Below are 24,800 nucleotides of genomic sequence, written 5' to 3'. Positions count from 1 at the left end.
CTCCCCCACCCATCCCATTCATCAGGAATAAACCCATTAAATCACATAACATACCTCCCCATCCCCACATTAAATATAGTCCTATGTAATAAAAAGGTGTCCAAGGTGTCTAAGCATTAGAATATGCAATCAATGGCCCCCAAATCTTTTTGAAACTATTATAATTTCCTTGCTGGCAAGCACTCTCTCCATTTTATAAATATGACCAACCAAATTCCACCAAAAGGTATAGTCCTTCCAATTTCCAGTAATATGTTGAATGGCAACCCCTGTCAGTATTTACAAAAGTTTATTGTTATTTGCTGAAATTTGACTCTTGAATCTCATAGACGTTCCAAATATAATAGTATCATAGGATAGGGCAACATGATTTTCTAACATTGAATTAATTTGGGACCAAATTAACTTCCAAAAGGCATTGACAAAGGGACAGAAATAAAGTAAATGATCTAGAGTCCCAGCATCTAAATTCCAATGCTTCCTTCTATCTTGATTTTAGAAAACTATTGAAGACCCAATTATTTGATAAATTTGTATCTTAATTTTATTCTGTCGTCTTTTTAAAATTTTATGCATTTCTTATGTTTTATCTGATGTACTTCCATTTTAATTTGTATTCTTCGCTGTATGATCAGGTTTTATTTGTTGTGAACCGCCTAGAACCATTCCTGGTTAGGCGGTATATAAAAAATAAAATTATTATTATTATTAACAGATATGACCTGGGGAAAGAAAGTGTATACAGCAACACAAAGTTGAATCCACACAAGGCTCAGACTTTGAAGTCTTTATAATTGGCAATACTGTTCCCCAAGTTTAAGTCATGTGTTAATTCAACTTTTATCTTTGCTACCATATGCTCAGTATACGTATATTTTTCTCGAGTGGACACACATGGTAACTTCATTACATTACTCTACATCTTGAGAAAGCCAAAAGTTAGATCCAATTTGTGTTCTACTTCCTGTTAACTAAATAGTTCCTGAGGCCCAATCCCACCGTCTGTATTCACAGCATTGGACTCACATTGATAGAGTTTGTGTCCTTAATCACTTTGTTGATGTCATGAGCTTCTCCACTCAGTTTCCAAGGATTGTGTTGGAAGATGATACCTTCTCCACCACAGCTGTATAAGGACACAGGAGGTCTATCATCATCTCCTCCTGCAAAAGCAGAGAAAGAATAAAAATGGGCCACTTACATATGGGGTTGATCATATTGCACAAACATGGCAACAGTTTTTCTATTAAACCCTGTGGTGTGCAAGAAAAAAAAAATGCTTGTTCAACCTTGATATACAACAGCAGTCATCTTCAAAACTCACCAAAGATAGGTGGAATAGGGGGTCCCCAAGCCAAGGAGTACACAGTTTTCTTATGGTATGTGCTAGAAATCTGTGGTGGCCTAAAGAGAGAGAGAGACTAAAATGTTAAATACCTAAGCAATAAAACAAGATCAAAATCTGGACATTCTGCACTATCGAGGAACATACAAGGCAACCTGTTATAAAATGACCATCTTAAAGTCCATATCCAGTTCATTCTGTCTTTTGCCACTACAGCAGACCCTCAATATACGCGGGAGTTAGGGGCAGAGCCGGCCCACAAATATTGAAAATAACTTTTGGGCTGGCTCTGACCACCCCCACCTCCCTCCATAAGTTCATAAGTTGATTAATACCCAAAGCTGCAGCCAAGTGCACCGGACCTTACCTGATGGTCTAGCAGTCTTTCGGGGCAGGAGCGATCTTCCTATGCTCTTGCCCCGTGCAGATCACTCATCCAAAATGGCTGCCGTGAGTTCTAGTAGTCTCTCAAAACTACGACGGGACCTCATGGCAGCCATTTTGGATGAGTGATCTGCACGGGGCAAGAGCATAGGAAGATCGCTCCTACCCTGAAAGACTGCTAGACCACCAGGTAAGGTATGGTGAGGTGGGGGTGATTCCGGTTTTAGGAAATCGCGAGTCCTAAAACTGAATCGGGAGGGACAAGTGTATTTGACAAAACATGCACCAAAATACAACGGTTTGTGTTTTGGCCTTCCAAATGTAAAAAAATATATATATACAATGTGGCTCTCAATAGAAAAATGTTGTCCAAGCCTGATCTACCATCATTTAATATGTTTAATCCTTCCTTCCCCCCTTCCCAGAAACAGTGCCTCTGTGGCATTCCCAGCCTCAATCAATCCACGGTATGGAAGGCCCAATCTAGAAACTGAACCAGGTACCCTCCACGTAGAAATGCCCTTCACTATCACTCAGCCATGGCCCCTTTCTGCTTCATTTAAAATTAGTGGTTTATGAAAATCATAAAAAAGAGACCTGGAGGTCAGAAAGAGCTCTTACTTGGTCGAATAAGTTTCGTAAATGCCCACTTTCCCATCTTCTGTTCCAAAACCCAAGCAGCCTTCCTTGGTGGGATGCCAGGATAGCTGAAAGAAAATACAACCCAAGAGTGATGCATTAAACCCCACAATTTTTCTTAGCAAAGCTTAACTTGTGCTTATCCACAGATCGATATCAATATTTTTTTATGTTTAGAAATTTTAGAAGTGCTTTTCACGTGGATGTGGTCTTTTCATTTTTAAAAAAATTGAAGACAGGAGGAGTTCTTAACCAGTGTGAAGAGGTCAAACAGGATGGAAAGAGTCATGAAATCTGAAGCAACTTATTGAAACTGTCAACACATTTCAAAGCCTAGGTAAACATCCAAAAGGCAAAATAGTTGCTTTTCCCAGGATCCCAAGGTTTGCTCCACATGCCGTTCTGTCAATTGCAGTGGGGGGTGGAGATGCCAAGTTCTAGAGATGTACATGTATAATATCTGTCCCCATTAAAAAAAGTGAGTGCCCCCCCCAACCAAATTAGGGACACTCTCTCCCTCCTGCCGCTGTGAAACCCGACCCCCACAGGATCCCCCTCCCCACAAAACAAATCACCTTACCGCCGTTACTTTGGATTTGATTCCTTGCCAGAATGTTTTTACATCGTAAGCGTTGTTTATGGAGAGTGTATTCCACACCCGGATCATGTTATCCCCGACTCCTATGGCAAGGCAGCCCATGTCCACAGGGGAGAAAGCAAGACTGTAGACAAACCCACCCAAGGAGGACATGGTCCAACAGCAATCCAGTGAGGAGAGGTCCCAGCATTTAACCTGTGGACAAACCAGTCATGAATTAAAGAACAAAGAGCTTTCCCATCACATCATTAATGTATATAAACAAACCCAAAAGGATGAATAATGGACTAGGCCACCATATGTGACATATAATTTAGTTAGCTGATACTGCTGGTTTCAAAGAAATTGGCCTATAGGTTTCCTCAAATGTGCACAGCAACAGCTTTATAATAATAATAATTTTATTTTTTATTTACCGCCAAAGCCAAAGTAGTTTGAGGCGGTTTACAATAAGAAGAGCTGGACATTCAGCGAAAAAATAAACAATTAATAATAATAATAACAACTTTATTCTTCTATACCGCCATAATCTTGCGACTTCTAGGCGGTTTACAATCAAGATAGCTGGACATTCAGCGAAATACAATATGCAGATAATCAGATGAAATACAGAGAGCAGAGACTTTAAGAAAGCAAGAGTATAGAATACATACAAACACTGCTTTCCAAATCCATGCATCCCTGCACCCCAACAGCTGAGAAATCCTCCCCTGGTCCTCTAATCCCCTACTTTGCTAGGTAAGACTACAACCCCAGCAGTTTGATCTCAAGTATTAGTACTTTTGAGACTACTACTAGGGGTCAGAGGTGCTATTTTGAACCCCACTGACCAATGAAGCCAAAGTCGGAGAAACTGGAAATCACCCCAGCTCCCTGCTATTTGCAAAAATAGCTGATCTACATACATGCTGCTGCTGCTTACAAATGGACATGCTTCTAAAATAACCTTTTTTGTTTTTTTCTTTCCTGATTCATGCTTAGGTTTTTGTTAAGCACTCCACCTGTATGACTACTGGAAATTACTAAAATTTAAAACAAAACAAAAATGGTGCCACAGGGATCTTTCCTTTCAGACTGAAAACAGGACTACAGTAGAATCTCAGCTATCTGGCACCCACGTGGATTGGTGGATGCCAGATAACTGTATTCCTGGTTGAGAGTGTTGTTGATCTCAATCCAACCCCTCCCTGTGCTGCCCCGAAGCACCAGCGCAGCAACGGTCCTGAGCCGGTTAATTGAGATTCTACTGTATATAATTAATCAGATCACCAGAGCAGCTCCACAATCTACCTCACTTTTAAAATAAGAAATAAAAGGGGTTGACAGCATGAGATACCACACTCGTGATAATTTGGGCAAAAGTTTGTTCTTTTAGGCTTTATCCCCCAGTTTCTTGGACTTTTTTCACACATTTATTTTAATAAAAAATATTTTCACCTGTTAAATTGCTAGTCAACTTAATGTTTGTTAAATCAGTTTAGTCCATACAGGGAACCTGCCTGTTCCTAGTAACTGAAGACACAATACTGAAGCACCACCCCCTACTGGCGGCAATGCAGTTGGAGGACTTCCACTCAGCTTAGAACAGTGTATCGCAAACTGTGTGCGGCCCGAGATTCTACTGTGAGATGCCGGAGGGGGGGGGGGGGGGGAAGGAGGGGCGCTGGCAGACTGGTGAGAGGCACATCCCGTAGGTAGTCAGCTGGCGCCAGAGCCTCTCCTCCTCTCCGTGTGTCTTCCCTTCCAGCATCCCCCATTGGCGGTTGAAGGGCCTTCACGAATACAAAAGGGCCTGGGATAGGCACGTGGGATCTCTCGGAGAGAAAAAGAGATAATGGTTACTGCGGATGGGCAGACTGGATGGGTCGTTTGGCCTTTATCTGCCATCATGTTACAATGTTTCTATAAGCATAAAGTTCTATGACATCACAATGCAGGTGTAAAGAGCCTTAGCCTATAGGAAGAGGAGATGCAAATGTTAAGCGCCTTAGCCAATAGGAAGAGGAGGAGATAGTGGATGCTGCAGATGGGCAGACTGGATGGGGCATTTGGCCTTTATCTGCCATCATGTTACAATGTTTCTATAACCATAAAGTTCTATGACATCACAATGCAGGTGTAAAGAGCCTTAGCCAATAGAGAGGGGAGGAGATAGTGGATGCTTCAGATGGGCAGACTGAATGGACCATTTGACCTTTATCTGCCTTCATGTTACAATGTTTCTATAACCATAAAGTTCTATGACATCACAATGCAGGTGTAAAGAGCCTTAGCCAATAGGGAGGGGAGAAGATAGTGGATGCTGCAGATGAGCAGACTAGATGGGCCATTTGGCCTTTATCTGCCATCATGTTTCTACGATGTCCACACACTTCCAGATGCCTCGAGCCGTGGCCACCACATTTAGTGTGCCACAGCTTCACAAAGTTTGCGAGACACTGGCTTAGAGGGAACATTGCTGGTTACCTATGCTGAGCTTCTGCTTCAAAGAGGGGTCAAGCAGAGAGCTGTTTTTGCTCCAGGTTCAAAGGTTCAATGGGAAGCAGCTCTTACATCTCTGTCCATGGAGATGGAGAGAAGTAACTCCCTGCTCTCTTCTGTCTGCAGCGAACACAAATTGAATACGATCCTTGAGTGGTTCTGCCCTTCCGAGGAAGAGCCCAGAAGAGTCCACTTCTGTTTCCCAGATCTGGTCAGGTCCCATAAAAGCAGCTCTCCTCTGTTAAAGAGAAACAAAAAGGAGAAAATAGCAGACCGTCTATGATTACGTGCTTGGGAACCAAGCAACAGCAGAAAATCACTGCTGGCCAATAAGCTCCTAAGAATGAGAGAATAAAGCAGTGTGTCTCAAACATTTTTAGCTCCGTCACACTAAACAGAGCAAATCTTTTTCGCAGCGCATTATAATTGAAATTATAAAACTGCAAAACCAACAAAAAATTAAATTTGAGAGTTATTTATTTAAAGGTTCTTTAAGCTATGATGGGTAATTGTAACAACAGTGAAACTAAAGTAGCTAGAATTGCTAATCAATGCGATGGATGTGCTTGTTTTTGAGTGTAAATTAACTCAAAACGTGGCTCGATAATTGACAGGCAAACAAGGATTTCTTCATTCATCATCTGCAGTCATTTTCTTTTTTTCGATTTAATTTCTGTCAGAACTGAATATCCAAGTTCACCAAGATGAGAAGATCCAAATGGTAACAAAAGCCTTGATTTGCTTTGTTGCTCAAGTTAGGATAACTATTGAATCAGAGTCCAGTCCTCTTGGGGGGTTACCTTTCTTGTAAACATTTGAACTTTATTGCCTGACCTTTTGCCCTGTTTGTGGTTCTTTCTTGTTAATAAAAACAGATTTCAATTAAAAATTAAAGCTAAAATTACTTGTCATTAGTTTTCAAGGACCAATCACGTCAAAGAATGATGCTTGTCTGGGCAGTTGTATCTTTGTGCACACAGACACTCGAATATTGACAGACTCTTGCATACGTGACGTACATGTCATCTATTCTAGTGTACACTTAAGATAATTTTTTAAAATAAAGTTCTGGAATCTCTCATTGAACACCCGGAAATCATTTCAGACACACAGTTTGAGAGACACTGGAATAAAGGGTCTGAACTAGTATTGCTCATATATGAAATTAAGTTTGGAGGGTAGAATGTCGACTATGCATGCATTGGAGCATCAATGGCTGGCGTAGAACTATGGAATGCCTTGCCTGGTATCCTACGGTTTTGTATGGGGAGGATGAATTTTAAGAAAATGCTGAAAACTCAATTATTTGCCAATGCCTTCTTATGTTAAGGTATATTTCAGTTGATAGTCGCCTTTTAGGATTTATTTTGACATCAATGTATGATTTAAAGCTTGCTTGTATTTCTGAATTGATTGAATTTGCGCTCTATCCCTGTTTATAACAGGGACGATTAATGATGTTGTTTAGACATGTCTGTTATATGTGCTAATCGGAGGGAAACAAGATTTTATGTATGCGATATGGAAACCGTAGTTGTATGCGGTATATAAATTTTAAAATAAATGAATAAATAAATAATAAAACCTAAATACCCGAAACAGCTGGATGTAATTTGTGTAGGACGACCTTGGGGCCAGTGAACAGTCAGCCAAATCCGTTCCTTAACCGCTGGGTCAACACCACCTCCTCTTCGTTTCAGAAAGGGCAACTTCAGAGTCATGACGCCTGGAAGGACAAAATAAAATGTGAAAACAGCATTTAAGGCAGACTAAATTTCATGATATTTTCTTCTCACCAACACACAGTAGCAGGACACAAGTTCTGTTGCGAGGTCAACCGATATCAATGAATATTCTTCCACAGTTTACCTTTGTCCCTATCTCCTGCCCCAAAGCTGATTAACACACCACCAGCTGCTACTTTGAAGCTTGAAGATAGACTAAGGGGAGAAAAAATTTAAGGGTTGATATTCAAAGCAATTTAAAATGGCCAAAAACAGTTCCTGGCCATTTAAATTGATTGCCCAGGGCTCCCGTAGATATTCATTGGCACTTTACTGGTTAGTGCGGTTGAATATACTGAGTTAGGCCCAGAGTCTCAAACTGGCGTCGATTATTTAAAGCACCAGTAGGCACCCAAATTCAGTTAAAAATCACCGTTCAAACAACGTTTTTAACTGAGTTTTAAGGCACCTATTGGCGCCTAGAACATTGGCACCGGAATCGTGCCCAAGGAGGTGCTTTAGGCCGCTGAACATCACTGTGGGCATGGCTAATGCCGAAAATGGTGTTAGGTAGCCTAAAGCGCCTCTATAGGCACAATCCGCATCATAGACGGGTGCCGGAAATGTAGGCCAGGAAAAACCTGCTCCATAGGCACAATTCACATCATAGGCAGGCGCTGGAAATGTAGGCCAGGAAAAACCTGCTCCATAGGCACAATTCGCATCATAGACGGGTGCCGGAAATGTAGGCCAGGAAAAACCTGCTCCATAGGCACAATTCACATCATAGGCAGGCGCCAGAAATGTAGGCCAGGAAAAACCTGCTCCATAGGCACAATTCGCATCATAGGCGGGCGCCAGAAATGTAGGCCAGGAAAAACCTGCTCCATAGGCACAATTCGCATCATCGATGGGTGCCGGAAATGTAGGCCAGGAAAAACCTGCTCCATAGGCACAATTAGCATCATAGATGGGTGCTGGAAATGTAGGCCAGGAAAAACCTGCTCCATAGGCACAATTCGCATCATAGGCAGGCGCCGGAAATGTAGGCCAGGAAAAACCTGCTCCACAGGCACAATTTGCATCATAGACGAGTGCCGGAAATGTAGGCCAGGAAAAACCTGGCCTACATTTCTGGCGCCTACCTTTGCTAGAAATGTGATTCTTTACCCATTGCCATCGTGTGACTGACATGCAAGTGGCAGCCGCAGACCACAGTGCCGGTTACAGAATCCAGGCCTTGGCGCCTAGGTGGTAACTGCCTATTTTGTAGGCAGTCCAGGGCAAAATTAGCACTTAACTGGATATAGGTAACCACATAAATAGGAATGCATTCACCTTAACCAGTGAAGTGCTGAATATCACAAGAAAAACTTACCCAGTTATGTGGCTATGTAAGCCAAGATATTCAATGCCCATGTCCATGCGTGGCCCAGCATTGAATATCTAGGGATAAAGTCAGCGGCAGTTAGCAAAATACTGATCACTGTGTCCTTAAAGCTTTTAACTGAATTTATGTGCCTCTCACAATGCTTTTGAGGGTCTACTTTGAGATAAGTAGGCGGTCTGTTTCACACTTACCTTTGCCTTTAGCAAAGCTCCAAATGCGGATAGTCTGATCCTTGCTCCCTGAAACCAAGTAACACCCCTTCGTCTCCGCCTCAGGCAGCAGGTCTCCATTTGTAACCTCTGCTTCTAAGAAAAATGTATGAAAGAAAAAAAAAAAAAAGTCATTTCCTGGAATGCAGTAAAACTTCCTAAATGTCTAGGGCTAACGCATTGTTTTGTTGCCCCACTGAGATGCACTGATCGCTGGCGCAGTGGAATTCTCTACAAGCAAAACACTGTGGCATATGCTCACCCTTTTCTCAGAGCAACTAAGAGAGTGCAAAGCTTTATGTTGCCTGGTCAATCCTTAGGGAATAAATTATGGCACATTATTTCTGGTCCCTGCTTGATGGCCAGTGATGTCTCAAACACCTATACTGATCCATGGTTCCTCTATCGCCATTCAAATAACGGTGATAGAGGCACCATCCTCAGGTTCGTGTAAGTTGAAATATATTCAAGGGGCACCAAAGGTTGAAAATGATAGAGTGAGTCTTGTATATCGTATATACGCAAATGGCTCAAAAATGGGGGGGGGGGGTCTCAGTTTATATTTAGGTCAGTGCTGACCTGACCCCACCTCCCGAACCTGTTGTAGGCCTCTGCTGAGCTTGCTGTGAGACCTGGTGGTTCAGTGGTGGCCGTGACAGGAGGGATCCCTTCTGCCTCGGCCGATTCTAAGAATTTTTACCTCCCTCCCTCATGCTTACCTTGAATATTCCATTGTGGTCCAGCTATGAACCACGGCAGGAACAACCTTCCTTCGCTCCAGCCCGTGCAGAGCCACTAGCTGATTGGGCTACCACAAGTTCACTGGAGGGTCACAAGGAGCAGCACTGGGATTTGATCTCACAACCTCTGGTTGCAGAAGCAGCAGATCTACCAGTGAAGCTCACCTTCCCTCTACATTCCAAACCAAACATTTTTCTAAGGTATGTGATGAATGGAGAAGGACAAGTAGAACTTAAGGAAGCTGCTTTTTTATGGAACTGTAATCAAATAGATTTACTCTTAGCTAATTACTAAGCTTAAAAACTATCTGCCACACTGAGGAGTGGGGGTACATCGATGGCAGCGAGCACAGGACCTTACACAAACCAGAACCAAGGATATGACCTACCTCTGGCATCATCCTGGCGCAGGTATAACCTTTCTTCCTTTGGCACCGGACACCAAGCTATGGAATGTATCTCATCATCATGTCCTCTCAGCCTGTGAAGAACCTCTCCCTTTCTGCTGAGGTCAATGACAACAATCATTCCATCCTTATAGCTACAAAAGAAGAAACAAGAAATCAGCTACAAAGAAAGGGGAGAGGGTTACTTCAACCAGCAATAACTAAGCACTTATCTGTAACACTCTGCCCACGATCACGTTAATAGTTGCCAAACTCTCCTCACTTTAGAGAACAATCGTGGCTTTGTCATATCAGCTGCTAATAAAAGACCCCATCACCTAAAAGAATATGCATTCACATTCCAGTCTTGGATTCATAATGATGCATCATTCAATCAGAATGACAAGGTGACAGAATTAGTCACCGACCCCACGGATTTCTGCGGGAAACCATCTTGTGTCATTCTTTAGTGTCTATCTCAACCTCAGTCCTTCTATACCAGCATTCTTCCATGCAAGGCTTGAGGGTCTGTGGCTGGGTCCATTCATACTCTGATTTTTATTTGAGCCAAGTATAGGCTAATGAAGCACTGTGACATCACTGATGTGATTGGCTCTTAGGCATTGGTGGAATGAGGCATTATGACATCACAGTATCTGCTCTGGATACCAGAGACTGTCATTCTTTAGTGTCTATCTCAACCTCAGTCCTTCTACACCAGCATTCTTCAATGCAAGGCCTGAGGGTCAGTGGCCCATTCATACTCTGATTCTTCCCTCTCTCCTTAAAGAATGACATGGGGATGGTTTCCCACAGTTATCGACAGGGAGGGTGACGGTGACAAATTTTGTCACCGTGTCATTTTCTAAAAAGTGGGTGGTAAAAAGCTTCCTTTCCCTCAGCACGTTGCTCAGGTCCCAAGGAACCAAAAAAAGCCAGGCTTAAATCAGACTAAGTGGAAAGAAGGATGCAGCTTGTGCCGGAACTCACCCCACTGCTACCAGGTTTTCCTGATGAGGCGAGCAAGTAAGGCAGAAGATGGTCCTGGGTTCAGGGAAAAATTGCTGGCTGTCATTTCGGTTATGCCAGTGACAGATGACGATGCCTTTTTCATCCCCAGATACGACCAAATCTTTCACTAGAGGTGACCAGTGTATGGCCGTTATGATATTCTGCGGAGAGCAATTTGACAGATCAGAGGAACGTCAAGACTTCTGTGCTATGTCTGGGCCAAAAAAATTTGAATAGAACACATTTAGGGTCGGATTCTGTAACCAGCGCCGATGTCGGATTGTGTGTCAATCATGCATCGGTGCCGGTTTCAGAATCGTGCCTACGGGAAAGAAAGGTGCTGAAAATGTAGGTCAGGTTTCTCTGGGCCTACATTTCTGGCACCTAAGGGCAAATTCTATAAGAAGCGCCCAAAAGTTAGGCGCCAATTAGGCACTGTTCAGCGCGATTCAAGTAAAATTGGGCACTGTTTAATGAATCACGCTGAGCGGAACCTATTTTGGAAGCGTCCAAGAAATAGGTCAGCTCTAGGCACAACTAAAAGTTAGGCACCTATGTGCACGCTTAAGAGCAGCGATTCTGCAACAAGGCGCCTATCGTGTAGCCACGCCCATGCCTAACATGCAGAGTGCCTATTTTTTTGAGGGCCGCCTAAAGTTTTAGAGGCGCCTTGTTGCACAATCGCTTTTTCTCGACAGGCGCCTAAGTTTCAATTATTGCCGATTTAATAAGCTTAATTGAGCTCGTTACTCGATTTAGATAGGCGCCTATCGAGTTGGGCCCCTCCGAAATAGGCGCCTAACATTAGGCGCCGGTTACAGAATTTGGGCCCTAATCTTTGCATGAATCGCGCCTACGTAGGCACTTTAGACTGCCTAACACCACTTCCGGCGTTGGCCATGCGTACTTTGATATTTGGCAGCCTAAGCGCCTATGTAGGCGCGATTCCAGTCTCTTTTATTTAGGTGCCAGTAGGCGCTTCAACCTCATCATTTTTTTGCTGTTTCTAATCATGTTTTTGGTGTTGTTTACCGTATTTTCACTCATATACCGCGCACCCGTGTAAAACGCGCACACGGGTATAGCGCGCGGGAAACAGAAATTTATGTAATAAAATTTTAATATAGCGCGCACACGCGTATACCGCGCATGCTAAAACCTCCTCCCGCCTACTCCGAACCGGCATCCTCCCCCCCGCTCGCGTCACCCCCCCCCCCCCGCGATCCTACATCCCTCCCAGCACCGCAAAGACAACTCTTACCCGATTGGGCACCGGCACTGGCACCAGCACCAATGCACAGCATGTGCCAGTGCCAGTGCCCGAAGATCCTCCCTCGTTGGGTTGGGTTGGGCTGGGCTGGGCGGTGCGAGAGAGATCCTCCTTCTTCCTGTGCCGGGTTAGACTAGGCTTTGAGCATGCGAGACCAGAAGGCTTTGAGCATGTGCAAATGCTCAAAGCCTAGTTCAGCCCGGCACAGGAAGAAGGAGGATCTCTCTCGCACCGCACCACCCAGCCCAGCCCAGCCCAACCCAACGAGGGAGGATCTTCGGGCACTGGCACATGCTATGCATTGGTGCTGGTGCCGGTGCCCAATCGGGTAAGAGTTGTCTTTGCGGTGCTGGGGGGGATGTAGGATCGCGGGGGAGGGGGGGTGATGCGAGCGGGGGGGGGGGGGGAGGATGCCGGATCAGAATGAAAAAAAAAAAATTTGTACAACGCGCATGATTATGCACGGTTTGTAAAATCGTGTATAACGCGCGCGTTATATGGGTGAAAATACGGTAATTAACTTAGGCGCCGGTAGGGCCTCTACTAGCGCCTAAGCTAAGAATTTCCCTATTAATATTGTCAGATGATTCTCAGATGACAACACGGAATCTAGAAATAAAACTAATCATTCAGTTTTCATTTTAAATTTGCATAAATAATGTATGTAGGCAAATAAAGGGCTATACACTTCTCCCTCTGTTCGCGGTTTCAATTATTTATGTTTTTTAGCTTGCTGGCTCCTCCCCCCAAATTACATCAGCATGCATAGAGAAATCGCTGATTCCAAGCGTTTACAGAGAAAATCACTGATTCCCAGCACTTTGTTCACCGTGTTTTGCCTTCCCTTTCAGGAACAGGACAGGTCTCCCACCATGTTATTCGTGGTTTCACTATATTCATGATGGTTTTTAATAGAAAACAGCGAATAACATATGAAAGCTATTTGCGGTTTTTCTGTATTTGCGGTTCTGTTAATCCCCTATCACAGCGAATACAGAGGGAGAAGTATAAAGCAAGTTAGTTAGGATGAAACGGCCCATTGTTTCCACTTTTAAGTCTCTGATCACTATCCTCTGGGCCAAATAAGAGTCTCATTATTAAACAGTACTCCACAATGACAAGTATTCTTGTAACGCATCTCATTTCCTTTCTGCATTTTTAAGCATAGTAAACTTGATTAGCAATTTATTTTTAAATTATAAAGTAGAGAATGACACAGAGACAAATTTTTCCCCGTCCCATCCTGGAGAGTTCTTTTCCTGCCCTTGCCCCATTCCTGCAAGCTCTGTCCTCACCTGCACAAGCCTCAAACACTTTAAAATCATAAATGTTCAAGTCTTGTGCGGTTAAGGCAGAGCTTACAGGAATGGGACAGGGACAGTAACAAAACTCATGGGGACGGGGCAGGGAAATTGAGTTCCTGTGGGAAAAGGGGAAAAAAATTTGTCTCCGTGTCATTCTCTAAGGCAGTGTATTGCAAACTGTGTGCCGTGGCACACCAGTGTGCCTCCTGAGATTTCAGGTGTGCCGTGACACATTGGCGAGGAGGAGAGTCATCCGCACTGGCTAAGTGCCTACAGGACACGCCTCTCACAGCAAGAGGCACGTCCTGTAGGAAATCAGCTGGAGCGGATGACTCTCCTCCTCTTCCCGCACCTCCCCTCCTCCCGGATCCCTCCACCGAAGCAGGTCACGGCCAGATGGGTCTCCGTGGACATTAACGCAATGACATCACACATGCGCATGATGCCACCGCGCCGATGCTTGCGCACTTCCGGGTGTCTTCCAGCCAGGGCACTTCAAATGTGCGTGTCTGGCCTACAAGATCCTACATGGCATCCTTCCTGCCGTTATCCCTCTATCCTGGAACTCCCCAACCCCTACTTCCTCCAGATCCTCCCAAATTTTTAAACTATCCTTCCCTTCCATAAAAGGTATTTCCCATGTAGGCAAACTTGGGTCATCCCTCCCCTTTAGAATCACTGAGATCTGGAATAACCTCACCTCCCCACTCCGAACCTCAAGCTCCCTCCAACTCTTCCGCAAACACCTAAAAACCTGGCTATTCTCAAAACTGTAACACTTCCCCCCTTTTAGGCCTCTCACCTTCCCCCTTTACACCTAACTCTTTAATCTCTCCACTGTAGTTCCTCTCTCATCCTTCTTCCTGTAAACCGTGCCGAGCTCCGCATTCGTGGAGATGGTGCGGTATATAAACCCAAGGTTTAGTTTAGTTTAGTGTGCCGCTGGCCGGAAAGTTTGCGATACACTGCTCTAAGGGATAATCAACCAACTGGCAAACTCCCCGACTTAAATCCCAATGCAGTGCAGAGTGTACCTGATGGAGTTTGTGTTCCGTCACTACACTTTTGGTCTGTGTATCCCATATTTTCACTGTCCCATCATCTGAGCTGCTGGCGCACAGGTGTGCTTGACCAGGGTAATGGCAAAAGGTAAAACCAGAGACTCTATTACTATGTCCTACCAACTCTCCTGAAACAGAAGACAAAAAATGATCAGTCACCGAAATATAATTTTCCTCTATTTTTGTTTGGGGAGGGCTTGGTATCAGGAGTTTGGGTCATTTCTCATAATCTCTCTCCCCATTATTTCCAGTTTATAGCCCACCAAATTTTCTGGATTTGTTCACTTCGCAACTTCGCTCTCTAACATATTGATGTGGCACAGGCTATACAGTTGTTCTCTAAAGTGACAGGCATTTCCCACCACAGTAATGTTGAATTTTCCCTGCTTTTGCAGGCCACGTGTTGGTTCACCAGCACAAGAAGTGTGTGTGTGGGGTGGGGTGGGGGGGGGGGGGTGGGAGGGATCAAGCCTGCTTCTCTAATGTGGAAACTTAGAGACCCTTCAAACATGAAATTATTTCACTATAATAAAGGGGATAATCCAAACATACAACGTGAAAATCTTAAGTTACTCAAATTGCAATCTAAATGATGCAGAATCTTAGAGAGTAAACTTGCACAATGTCAAACCTAATTTTTAGACCTCATACACCCAGGATACTTTTTGAAATTTCTTTCCTATTCATCATTGGTCCATTTGTAAAATATTTTCAAATTTGGCTAATGTACCAACTCATATGTGCATCTGAAAGAAGAAAAAAGGAGGAAGCACTTAGCCTGACGGTTATTCAACCGTTTCACGCCTTGGTTTCTTCAGGAGCTGTACTACTTCCTCTATGCAACATTGCAGCCAAATCTTTAGATTTCAATTTATTTTTTTAATCATATAAACTCCGGCTTCCTCTGCCTTGTAAGTGCATTAGAAACACAAAGAGTGGAGTCTCAGGGACTGTAGTAGTCAAGAGTACTAAATGTGGAAGAAGAGTTTATGTCTCAAAGTCTTTGATTTTATGAAACAAACTTTATTCATGTGACCTGACACAGGCTGTGTTTTGGCTATGCAGAGCCCTCTTCAGGGGTCGTATGGTCAACAAACCAGAAACTGTCGGGTCATCATAGGAGTATGCAGAGAACTGATGAAGATATATTACCCAATTTGTGAGCCAAAGTCTTTGTCCTGAAGCAGCTTAACGGCGTCGGGAACAAATAGCAAGTGCATAGATCATCATTCTGGATAGAGCTATGCCTGGGAGGAGTGAAGGTTGGAGTGACATTTTGACTTATGCATGTACATTATAAAATATACTAGTATTTCAGCCCGTTACATTAACGGGTGCTAGAAGTCTGGCTGGCTCCTTTAGTCCCTTGCCCCCCCTCCTTCCCTTCCCACGGTCCCGACAAACCTGCCGACTCTAGCAGCGTCTGCAGCACTCTACACACGCTGCTTCGTGGCCTTCTACTGTCTTGATTTACTCTGGCACGTCCCTGATTACATCATCAGAGGCATAGCAGAGCAAATCAGGGCAGTAGAAGGCCCCGAAGCAGCGTGTGTAGAGTGCTACAGACAGGTTTGGAGTCTGGACCACGGGAAGGGAAGGGTGGGCCGGTCAGATGTCGGGAAGGGATGGGAGACCGCGAAAAACTTACTGTTTTTTTGCCGTGAGAGAGCAGGGAGTCCAGGGCTGGTGGCCAGTCCTGCCGCGAATGTAGTTAGGTGCTGGAAACTGGGGACTCGCGCAGGTGCATTCCTGCCGCCACAGACATACACCTCACGGATCAGGGCAAACGGAACACGCAAGTAGGAGTGCGCATGCGTGGCTAGGGTTTTATTATATAGGATGTTTATGTGAACAAAATACCACAGAAAATTTGTGTGTACCAAAAGAGGAAGTACAAACTTGTGCATGCACTTTCTGTGGGGTAGTTTACAAAGAGAAAGAATGCGCACACATTCTCACAGAAAAGTGCCAACTTATACACATGCTTGCCACTTGCCCGTTAGAAAGTTATTTTGCCACTACACAAAACACAGCATGAATATGAATAAATAAGTGAAAATCCAGATATTACTGCAATTACCATAGAATGCTGGTTCCAGTGGCGTGATACGCAGGATGCAGATAGCGTTGCGTGCTGCAAACCCAAAGAGCCCGTTGGCAGCATCACTGCAGCGGCTGCAGTACCAGTTTGGAGAGGCACTCAGAATCTTCTCAGGATCCATTGCCTTTATACCATCACAGTCTGGGAGCTGCTTAGAATTAGCAGGACCCAACTTATGGAAGAAAGATAATATCAATAAAGCATGATTTTAAGAATATGGAAACATAATGCCCATATTCCAACCTGTAACATAAGGAACCAATATATCATCTATGGTATAGATCAGTGTTCTTCAACCTTTTGACACCTATGGACCAGTGGAAATAAAGAATTATTTTGTGGACTGGCACTGGTCCGCGGACCAGCGATTGAAGAACACTGGGCTAAGTCGTGGGCCAGACCACGTCCATCTCAGCCCCAATAATAGTACTAATTGTAACACCATTTTTTCCATTCATTTTTCATATATATACACACACAATATAATCTTATTAACAAGACATAATAGTTAACCACAAAATTATACACAAAGCATACTATATGCTTCTCAACAGTCATTCCTACCAGAAAACAGAACCCCATGCAAATAAAGGACCAAAAACTAAAAGTACTAATATATACAAACCAAACCCTAAGATTCCAGACTCTGCATGCAGTACAACCCCAGAGAAAAAGAAACAAATGCATTTCTCCCTGAACAATGCAAAATACAGACAGCAGGTGAAAATCAATCACTAAATTCAAAACTAAAATCATTCCCCCCCTACCTTTGTTGCCTCTCTCCCTCCTTGCTGTACCTTAACTTCTGGCCTGTTCCCACCTGGCCATCTTATGCTGCCCCCGGTGTTATCTTCGGACCATCTCCCTCTTCCTCAGTGCTGCAGTGCACAAAGACGCGGACAGCGGCTCCTCGCGCGTCCCACACCTCATTCAGAAGCCTTCTCTCTGACACTGCGATGTCAGAGAGAAGGCTTCCGGTTCAGGCGCAGGAAACACATAGGAGCCGCTGCCCATATCTTTGTGCACTGCAGCACTGAGGGAGAGGGAGCTGGCCCGAAGATAACGCCGCATCGATTGCACTGCAGACCGGTGGCTGAAGAACACTGTCTTGGGCCCTGTGGACTGGCAGGAAATTTCTGCGGTCCGGCACCGGTCCGCAAACTGGCAGTTGAATAACAATGGTATAGATCAGTGGTTCCCAAACCTGTCCTGTCACTTCCATTATATGCAAATCTCTCTCATGCATATTCATTAGGGATATCTTGAAAACCTGACTGGCTGGGGGTCCCCCAGGACAGGTTTGGGAACCACTGGTATAGATTATCAAATACACAATCATAGACTATTATTCAAATCCAAGCTCAAGGCCCATTTCTTCAAGGTTGCTTTTAACTACTAACCCCCACTCGATGTAGGACATTCATGCCTGATGAACTCCCATCCCGTCTACTTGTCACATTTGTCTGGAATAATCTACCTGTTTACATTAGGACCGATAGCAATTACTTAAAGTTTCATAAAAATTTGAAAACTTTTTATATACTGTATATTTTATTTATGATACTTTAATTATTGATTGCTTTTGTATTTTCCTGTAGATTTTACGGCCTCTTTGAATGTAAATCTTGAACCTTTTTGGTATAGTGGGATTAATAAATTTTGTATTAGATTGTAAGCTCTTCTGAGTCTTGAAGTGCTATAGAAATGATAAGTGGTAGTAATAGCATTTTAAATGACATAGAGAAATTGCTACTAATTACCAAGGGGCCCTTTTACCAAGTTGCATTAGGCACTAACATATGGATAAAGCCACAAAAAATGGGAGTACCATGGGATGTGTTCAGCCATCCTGTGATAACTCTGAAATCTGTGCGCATCGACCATACGCTAAAAGAGAGTGTTGGGGCCGAGAGTGGTACCCAGGCACTATCTACATTGCCATATGCTAACTAGTTAGTGCCTGGGTACCACGTGAGCCCTTACCATCTATAAAATGAGTGGCAGTAAGTGCTTACGTAGTAACTTTAAAAAATGGTCCTGCACCAATGACAAAATTAGTACATGGCCATTAACGCAAAAAAAATAAAAATAAAATAAAATAGAGAAATAAGGGAAAGACTTGCGAAAGAGTGTGCTAAGGCCTATTTTTACTACAGCTTAGTAAAAAGACACCCAAGTTTGTTAAGCTACAGGGCTGGGGAAAAAAAAAAAATAAATCACAGAAAGTAAATCATTTGGGTGACTAAAATTCTGAAAAACTAAAATGATCTAAGACACTAAAACGAGAAGAGCAAAACAAGAAAACCAACAACAACAACAAAAAAAGCAAACTAGAAACAACAAAAAAGATAAATCTTTTCCCAGCTACTAAAGACTGTTTTACTAAAACTTAGCGTACGCTATATGCTGCGTGTCCCATAGACCACGTGGCACTTAGTGCACATTAATATGGGCAGCACTCTCCTTGGAGTAGAGGAATAGCCTAATGGTTACAGCAGTGGGCTAACAACTAGGGAAGCCAAATGCACAACCTGCTACTGGTCCTTGTGATCCTCAGCAAGTCACTTAACCCTCTACTGCCCCAGGTACAAACTTAGGGGGTTCTTTTACTAAGCTGTATTAAGTGCTAATGCACATCTAACACAGGAAACATGACCTAATGCAGGATGAGCTAAAGCATTCTGTGGTGGTGGGGATTTTGTTTTGAAGGGGGCATGTCAGGGGTGAAGAATGGGCATAGGAGCACTCTTCAGTTAGCAAGCTAACATTACCTTTGAGCTAACTGGTTAGAATGTCCACATTGTGGAAGCCCTTAGGGTCTGATTCTATAAATTGCACCTAGCGAAACAGTGCCTACCCCATGTCAATCAAATTTAGGTGCTTGAAGTTCTGCTACATTGAGTTAAGGTCCTCAGAAAACCCAAAGAACAGACCTGTCTGGAAACCACAAAGATTGAAAGATAAAGTATAATTATCTAGTTTAACCTTTGTGACATTTTCTAGCATAACTAACTGTAGGCTTTTTCAGAGTGCACATCGTGGGCCAAATTCTATAACAGGCACCTAATGACTAAATGGGTGTGTTTTGGGGGGTGGAGACAGACACATGTGCCACTAGGTGCGATTCTCTAAAGAAATTAGGTGCCTACAATGTAGGCCAGTAAAATCCTGATCTACATTCCAGGGTCTAAGTTTTTTGTTGGCACCATTAGGTGCAATTTTGTAAACTGCGCCTAAGCTCGATTGACATACAGCCGGTGCCATTTTTCTAGATGTTGGCCGATTTAGGCACTATTTACAAAACCCAACCCCCAGTATAGAGGAATTAGCGAGCTTAAACTGGAAGCAAAGTCCCTTTGCTTTAAAGCGGAGACTGCAGCGATAGTTCTTTAAATTTAGGCAGACTGCCGCAAATCATTGCAACAGCTATCAAGCTTACAAATAAATAAAAGAGGCAAGCAGATTTGTAAATAAGGAGGCAGTAGAAGGAAAATCACGTATGGACGAATACACTTAAGCGAAGCTCAAAACCCCACACTTTTAGAGCCAAGAAAGCGATTGCAATAATTTGCAAGCCAATTCTTTGTGACACTAAGGGACCCTTTTACTAAAGCTCAGTGCACTTTTAGTATTTAGCATAAGCTACGCTTTAGTAAAAGGACCCCTAAAGCAGACTTAAAAAGAGTAAATAAATAAAGAGAAATCTGATGAGAAGACCTTGATGGCAGTTCTGCTGCTTGTTGGACTATAGCTGCACAAAGGTGGATCTACAGTATTAGAAGAGCACCTGCTTTCTATGCATTTAGCTTTTCTCTCCTTCCTCCCTGAGCAGCAGGAGAGAAGAGGGAAGACCAGAAATTCTGATGCATGGCCCTGCATCACTGCAGAGGCTCCTCTCCTGCTTAGAAAGTGCAGGGACTCTCATTGCAGTACAGCCTTACCAGTATGCATCAGTTTGACACGCTGGTACCCACATATACATCTAAGTGCATCTTTTCAGGAAAAGGCGGTTAATAAAGCGAAATAAATCAGAACAGTTCAGTCTTCGGATAAAGCTAACTGCTTAATAGGGAAAAAATTAATTACCTGTCAGGAAAAACAAGGAAGTGCATAGCACGCGGAACCAGCACGGTAGTCACCGCTCAAGATTACATAATCACTAGTAAAAACGCTGTTATAATTGCTATTAGTAGTGCCGCGTCTACCAGCGCCAGAGCACGCCGCACACCGGCTCCCCAGAAAAGCCGGAAAGCCTCTCACTGTCGTAAAACGTCACTTCCCTCCCACCCGCCCACCCAGAAACGGCCTGGAGCCCGCTCGTGCGCTAATTTTCTGCAACCAGACGCTTCATTGGTGGTTCTGCTCACGTGACTTCTGGGAGGGGCGGGTCTTGCTGTAAAGCCGGACGGAATTTTTTTTGCAAAGGGGGGGAAAGAAAAGATGGCGGCGCACATAGCGGCGAGTTTAGGTAGTTAGGGTCGGGCTTGGGTTCTGCCTCTGGTGGTCTTTTTTTTTTTTTTGGGGGGGGGGGGAGTTAGGGTTCTGGTTTTGGTAGAGAGGGGGGTTAAGGTTCTGGTTTTGGCAGAGGGGGGGGGTTAAGGTTCTGGTTTTGGCAGAGGAGGGGTTAGGGTTCTGGTTTTGGTAGAAGGCGATATGAGCTGTTTTTTGTTTGTTTCCCAGGTGCGACCCGGTTTTGGAGTGTCCGGAATGTGGTGCCTTCCTTGGGGTGAGTTCTTGTTAAGCAAACTCATTGACTGTGGCCAGGGAAGGGTAATTTCCATTGGGTTTTTCATTTGGCTTCTAGGCTTGGCACCGCAGTGTCAGGTCCTGTAGCTGTCTCCTTGCGGTTTGCAATGTGGGGTCAATAATTCTTACATTTATTGACTTCTGTTCCGCCTTAACCTTGCAGTTCTAGGCGGATTGCAAATGACATTTCCAGGTATTACAGGTTATAACGTAGACAAACAACCCTCAGGTTAACACAGTTTAACATTTCTGAAATAACTGGTTTTAATTTCCCTCTGGAAAATTCTATAATCTGGAATGTTAAATAATAGATCTTGGTACTGTTTAACACACATTAGTGGAGATTGGAGTTGGCCAGGTTTATAATGAGCATCATCAGGATTTGAGCCCTGAATTCTCTGGTTGTTGCTTAAGTCACTAGGCTATGCCAATTGTATCACAACTTAACACTTTTCTACATGACTGGGATGGTTCTTCTGTAATCACAGTTGATATGTGGTCACATGTAATAAATCTCCCTATCTAACTTTCTGAGGCCTCCTACAAGGTGAGGTAAAAAAAAAAAAGTAACCCTTAGATTTTTTTTTATTTTGCTGTTTTCTAAGCAACCATTTGGAATTTCAATGTAAAATTTTTGCAGATTTTTGTTGTTAATCTCATTCTCCATAGCACATAAAAGTAACTGTTTAAACATGGTAAAGTTAGACATTTTAGCATGATCTCCCAGCAATTTTCATGTGTTCAAAGTTTGTTTCATTTTAATTTGATATACTGCCTATCATTAAGTTGAAGCGGTTTACAAACAAAGTTAAAATAAATATTAAAATAAAGAAAGTATTCAAAGACAACGACAGGTACAAACCACAAAGAACTGTAATGTAATACATAACTTACCCTAAACTCAAAGGGTCCTTTTATCAAACTGCGGTAGGGGTTTAACACATGTTAAACCGCCTGCCGCGCTAGCCACTAACGCCTGCATTGAGCAGGCGTTAGTTTTTTAGCCGGCCACAGGGGTTAGCGCATGATGAAATGTCCGACACGCTAACCCCGCTAGCGCGGCTTGATAAAAGGACCCCAAAATCCCAGAAATTTTCAGTGGTTTAAACTATCCCATCATCCTTTAAACTACCCCACGCCAAAAAATTATCTTTTCTAATTTCCCCAGCCCTAAAATAGTCCTGCACAGCTTCTCCTACATGCCATGAGTAGGGACAGATTAAGCTATTGACAAACTTTGTGCCTACATACAGTATTTAGGGAGGAGGGCCTAGTGAGATGATCAGTAACCCAAGAAATAAGGATTGCCAACTTTTTTTGATGTTGGCAGAATTCTACATTAATGTGCAGAAGGTAGCAAGATTGGTAATGTCTGGGCATTTTAATGATTTAAGCATCTGCAGTTTCACTTCCCCCACCCCTAATGAGTGAGCTTGGGAGCTAAGGGAGTGAAAGGGAGAATAGATGGGCAGACTAGAGAGGCCAATTGTTATACTTTGGAAGAAAGGCGAAAGAAGGGAGATATGATAGACGTTTAAATACGTGGCGTAAATGCACATGAACTGAGTCTCATTTGAAAGGAAGCTCTGGAATGAGAGGGCATAGGATGAAGTTGAGAGGTGATAGGCTCAGGAGTAATCTAAGGAAATACTTTTTTACAGAAAGGGTGATAGATGTGTGGAACAGTCTCCTGGAAGAGGTGAAGGAAGCAAGACTGTCTGTCTGAATTCATGAAAGCGTGGGATAAACACATGGGATCTGTTAGAGAGAGGAAGAGATAATGGTTACTTCGGATGGGCACACTGGATGGGCCATTTGGCTTTTATGTTCCATCATGTTTTTATCTACCTTCATGTCTGGTTTTCTAACACAAGTGATTAAGGAATTGCACCTTTCAAACTGCATTTCCTTCTTGTCTCCTTCGGACACACAGAAAACATGTGCACGCACATACCACCAACAAATCCTTCCCCACCCCCCCCCTCCACACACACCCCCCCTCATCTGTTCCCTCATGTTCACTAAGTCATATGGGGAATAATTATGTGCAGGTCATCTAATGCATGTGTGCTGAATTCTATGCATAAGTCTGCATTTATACTCTTAACTTTAGGTATGAAAACTTATGCCAAAAGGCTGGTGTAATAATAGTACCTAAATACTGTCACTTTTGTGTATTCTATAACCTTAGCATGTAAATTCTGGGCATGCCCGTGATCTTCTCGTATACCTTTCACATCCAATCCCATGCCCCCCCACCCCCGGCAGATACACAGGAAAGGATGTATGTGTTAACATTATACAGTAGTATTGCAATTAATAATAATAATAATAATATAATAATAATAATTTTATTCTTATATACCGCCATACCCGGAGAGTTCTAGGCGGTTTACATCAGTTACAGTAGTATCTGCGTTAACACGCAGATTTACAAACAGTTTGAACAATTTTAAACAATTTATCAGCAATACACAATTTATCAGATAGAAACAAATGTTAAAGCGGGGTTTACAGCATTTTATCATGTAAAGATAATTTATCCGATATAAATAGTTTATCGGATATAAGCAGTGTTAATCGAACTTAACAGAGGATGACTGGCGGAGGGGAGCTAGGGGAGAGGGGAGCAATTACGGGGAGGAGAAGAGCGGGGGTGGGTGGGGGGGCGTGTGGTAATGTAAGCGGGGGGGGGGGGGTTGTTAGGGGGTTGTTAAGTGAAGTTAGCGCAACTAGAACGGTATCTGCATATTTAAAATGATAGCAGGTAACAGCAATAATGTGTATGTGTCTGTGATTACCTGCAGCTGTTGTTCTGTGCATAAATATTAGCCTCATAAAAATTTCATGTGCAAAACCTTTTTTGTTAGGTTAATATTTATGTACAGAATAGCTTCATAGATGTTTGCTGGCACTTTCATTTTCTTTGGTCATGCTTACTGTAAAGCCTTTGTGTACCTTTGTGTACATATTTATTTATTTTATTTTATTTTAGTTATTTATATACTGCCTTTTAATTGTCTAAGTGATTTACGTTCAATTGCTCAGTTATTTGTCATTATCTGTCCCGGTTAGCACACAATCTATCTAATGTACCTGGGGCAATGGAGGACTGAGTGACTTGCCTGAGTCACAAGGAGCAGGTGAAGCTTGAACCAACAACCTCGGGGTGCTGAGGCTATAGCTCTAGCCACTAGGCCACTCCTTCCTCCAAGTTTCTGATAGTCATCCCTCCAAGTTTTGTGCACATAAAATTCGCACAGAATTGGCTTACTGCTACTAATCATTTCTATAGTGCTTCTAGATGTATGCAGCACAATCTCTTAAATTTTTTGTACTTGGGGCAATGGAGGGTTAGGTGATTTGTCCAGAGTCACAAGAAGCTGTAGTAGGAATTGAACCCAGTTCCCC

General features: G+C 43.3%; 2 protein-coding genes across 8 annotated transcripts in view; one reads left to right on the top strand and one right to left on the bottom strand.

Annotated features, from left to right (window-relative positions):
* Positions 1–20,922, bottom strand: part of GEMIN5 (gem nuclear organelle associated protein 5) — a 57,038-nt gene extending 36,116 nt beyond the window's left edge. Inside the window, exons 1-12 of the mRNA XM_033927112.1 lie at positions 20,730–20,922; positions 16,623–16,815; positions 14,516–14,670; positions 10,887–11,068; positions 9,900–10,051; positions 8,753–8,866; positions 7,041–7,173; positions 5,520–5,685; positions 2,949–3,161; positions 2,351–2,436; positions 1,325–1,404; positions 1,027–1,163 (exon numbers count right to left, since the gene is read on the bottom strand). Of these exons, the coding sequence (XP_033783003.1) occupies positions 1,027–1,163; positions 1,325–1,404; positions 2,351–2,436; positions 2,949–3,161; positions 5,520–5,685; positions 7,041–7,173; positions 8,753–8,866; positions 9,900–10,051; positions 10,887–11,068; positions 14,516–14,670; positions 16,623–16,764 (1,560 nt within the window). The 5' untranslated portion in view covers positions 16,765–16,815; positions 20,730–20,922. The remainder of the gene's footprint in view (positions 1–1,026; positions 1,164–1,324; positions 1,405–2,350; positions 2,437–2,948; positions 3,162–5,519; positions 5,686–7,040; positions 7,174–8,752; positions 8,867–9,899; positions 10,052–10,886; positions 11,069–14,515; positions 14,671–16,622; positions 16,816–20,729) is intronic.
* An 83-nt stretch (positions 20,923–21,005) lies between these two features.
* The window catches only part of MRPL22 (mitochondrial ribosomal protein L22), a 147,721-nt gene continuing 143,926 nt past the window's right edge, over positions 21,006–24,800 (top strand). For all 7 annotated transcript variants that reach the window (XR_004537507.1, XM_033927575.1, XM_033927580.1 and 4 more), the window contains exons 1-2: positions 21,006–21,111; positions 21,324–21,369. Coding sequence is in view for 6 of the 7 variants with exons in the window: in XM_033927575.1 (XP_033783466.1) it covers positions 21,084–21,111; positions 21,324–21,369 (74 nt within the window). In the remaining variant the exon portion in view is untranslated. The remainder of the gene's footprint in view (positions 21,112–21,323; positions 21,370–24,800) is intronic.

This window comes from Geotrypetes seraphini, chromosome 18 (assembly GCF_902459505.1).
Source record: "Geotrypetes seraphini chromosome 18, aGeoSer1.1, whole genome shotgun sequence".
Lineage (NCBI taxonomy): Eukaryota > Metazoa > Chordata > Amphibia > Gymnophiona > Dermophiidae > Geotrypetes > Geotrypetes seraphini.
This window is presented reverse-complemented; position numbering and strand designations above follow the sequence as displayed.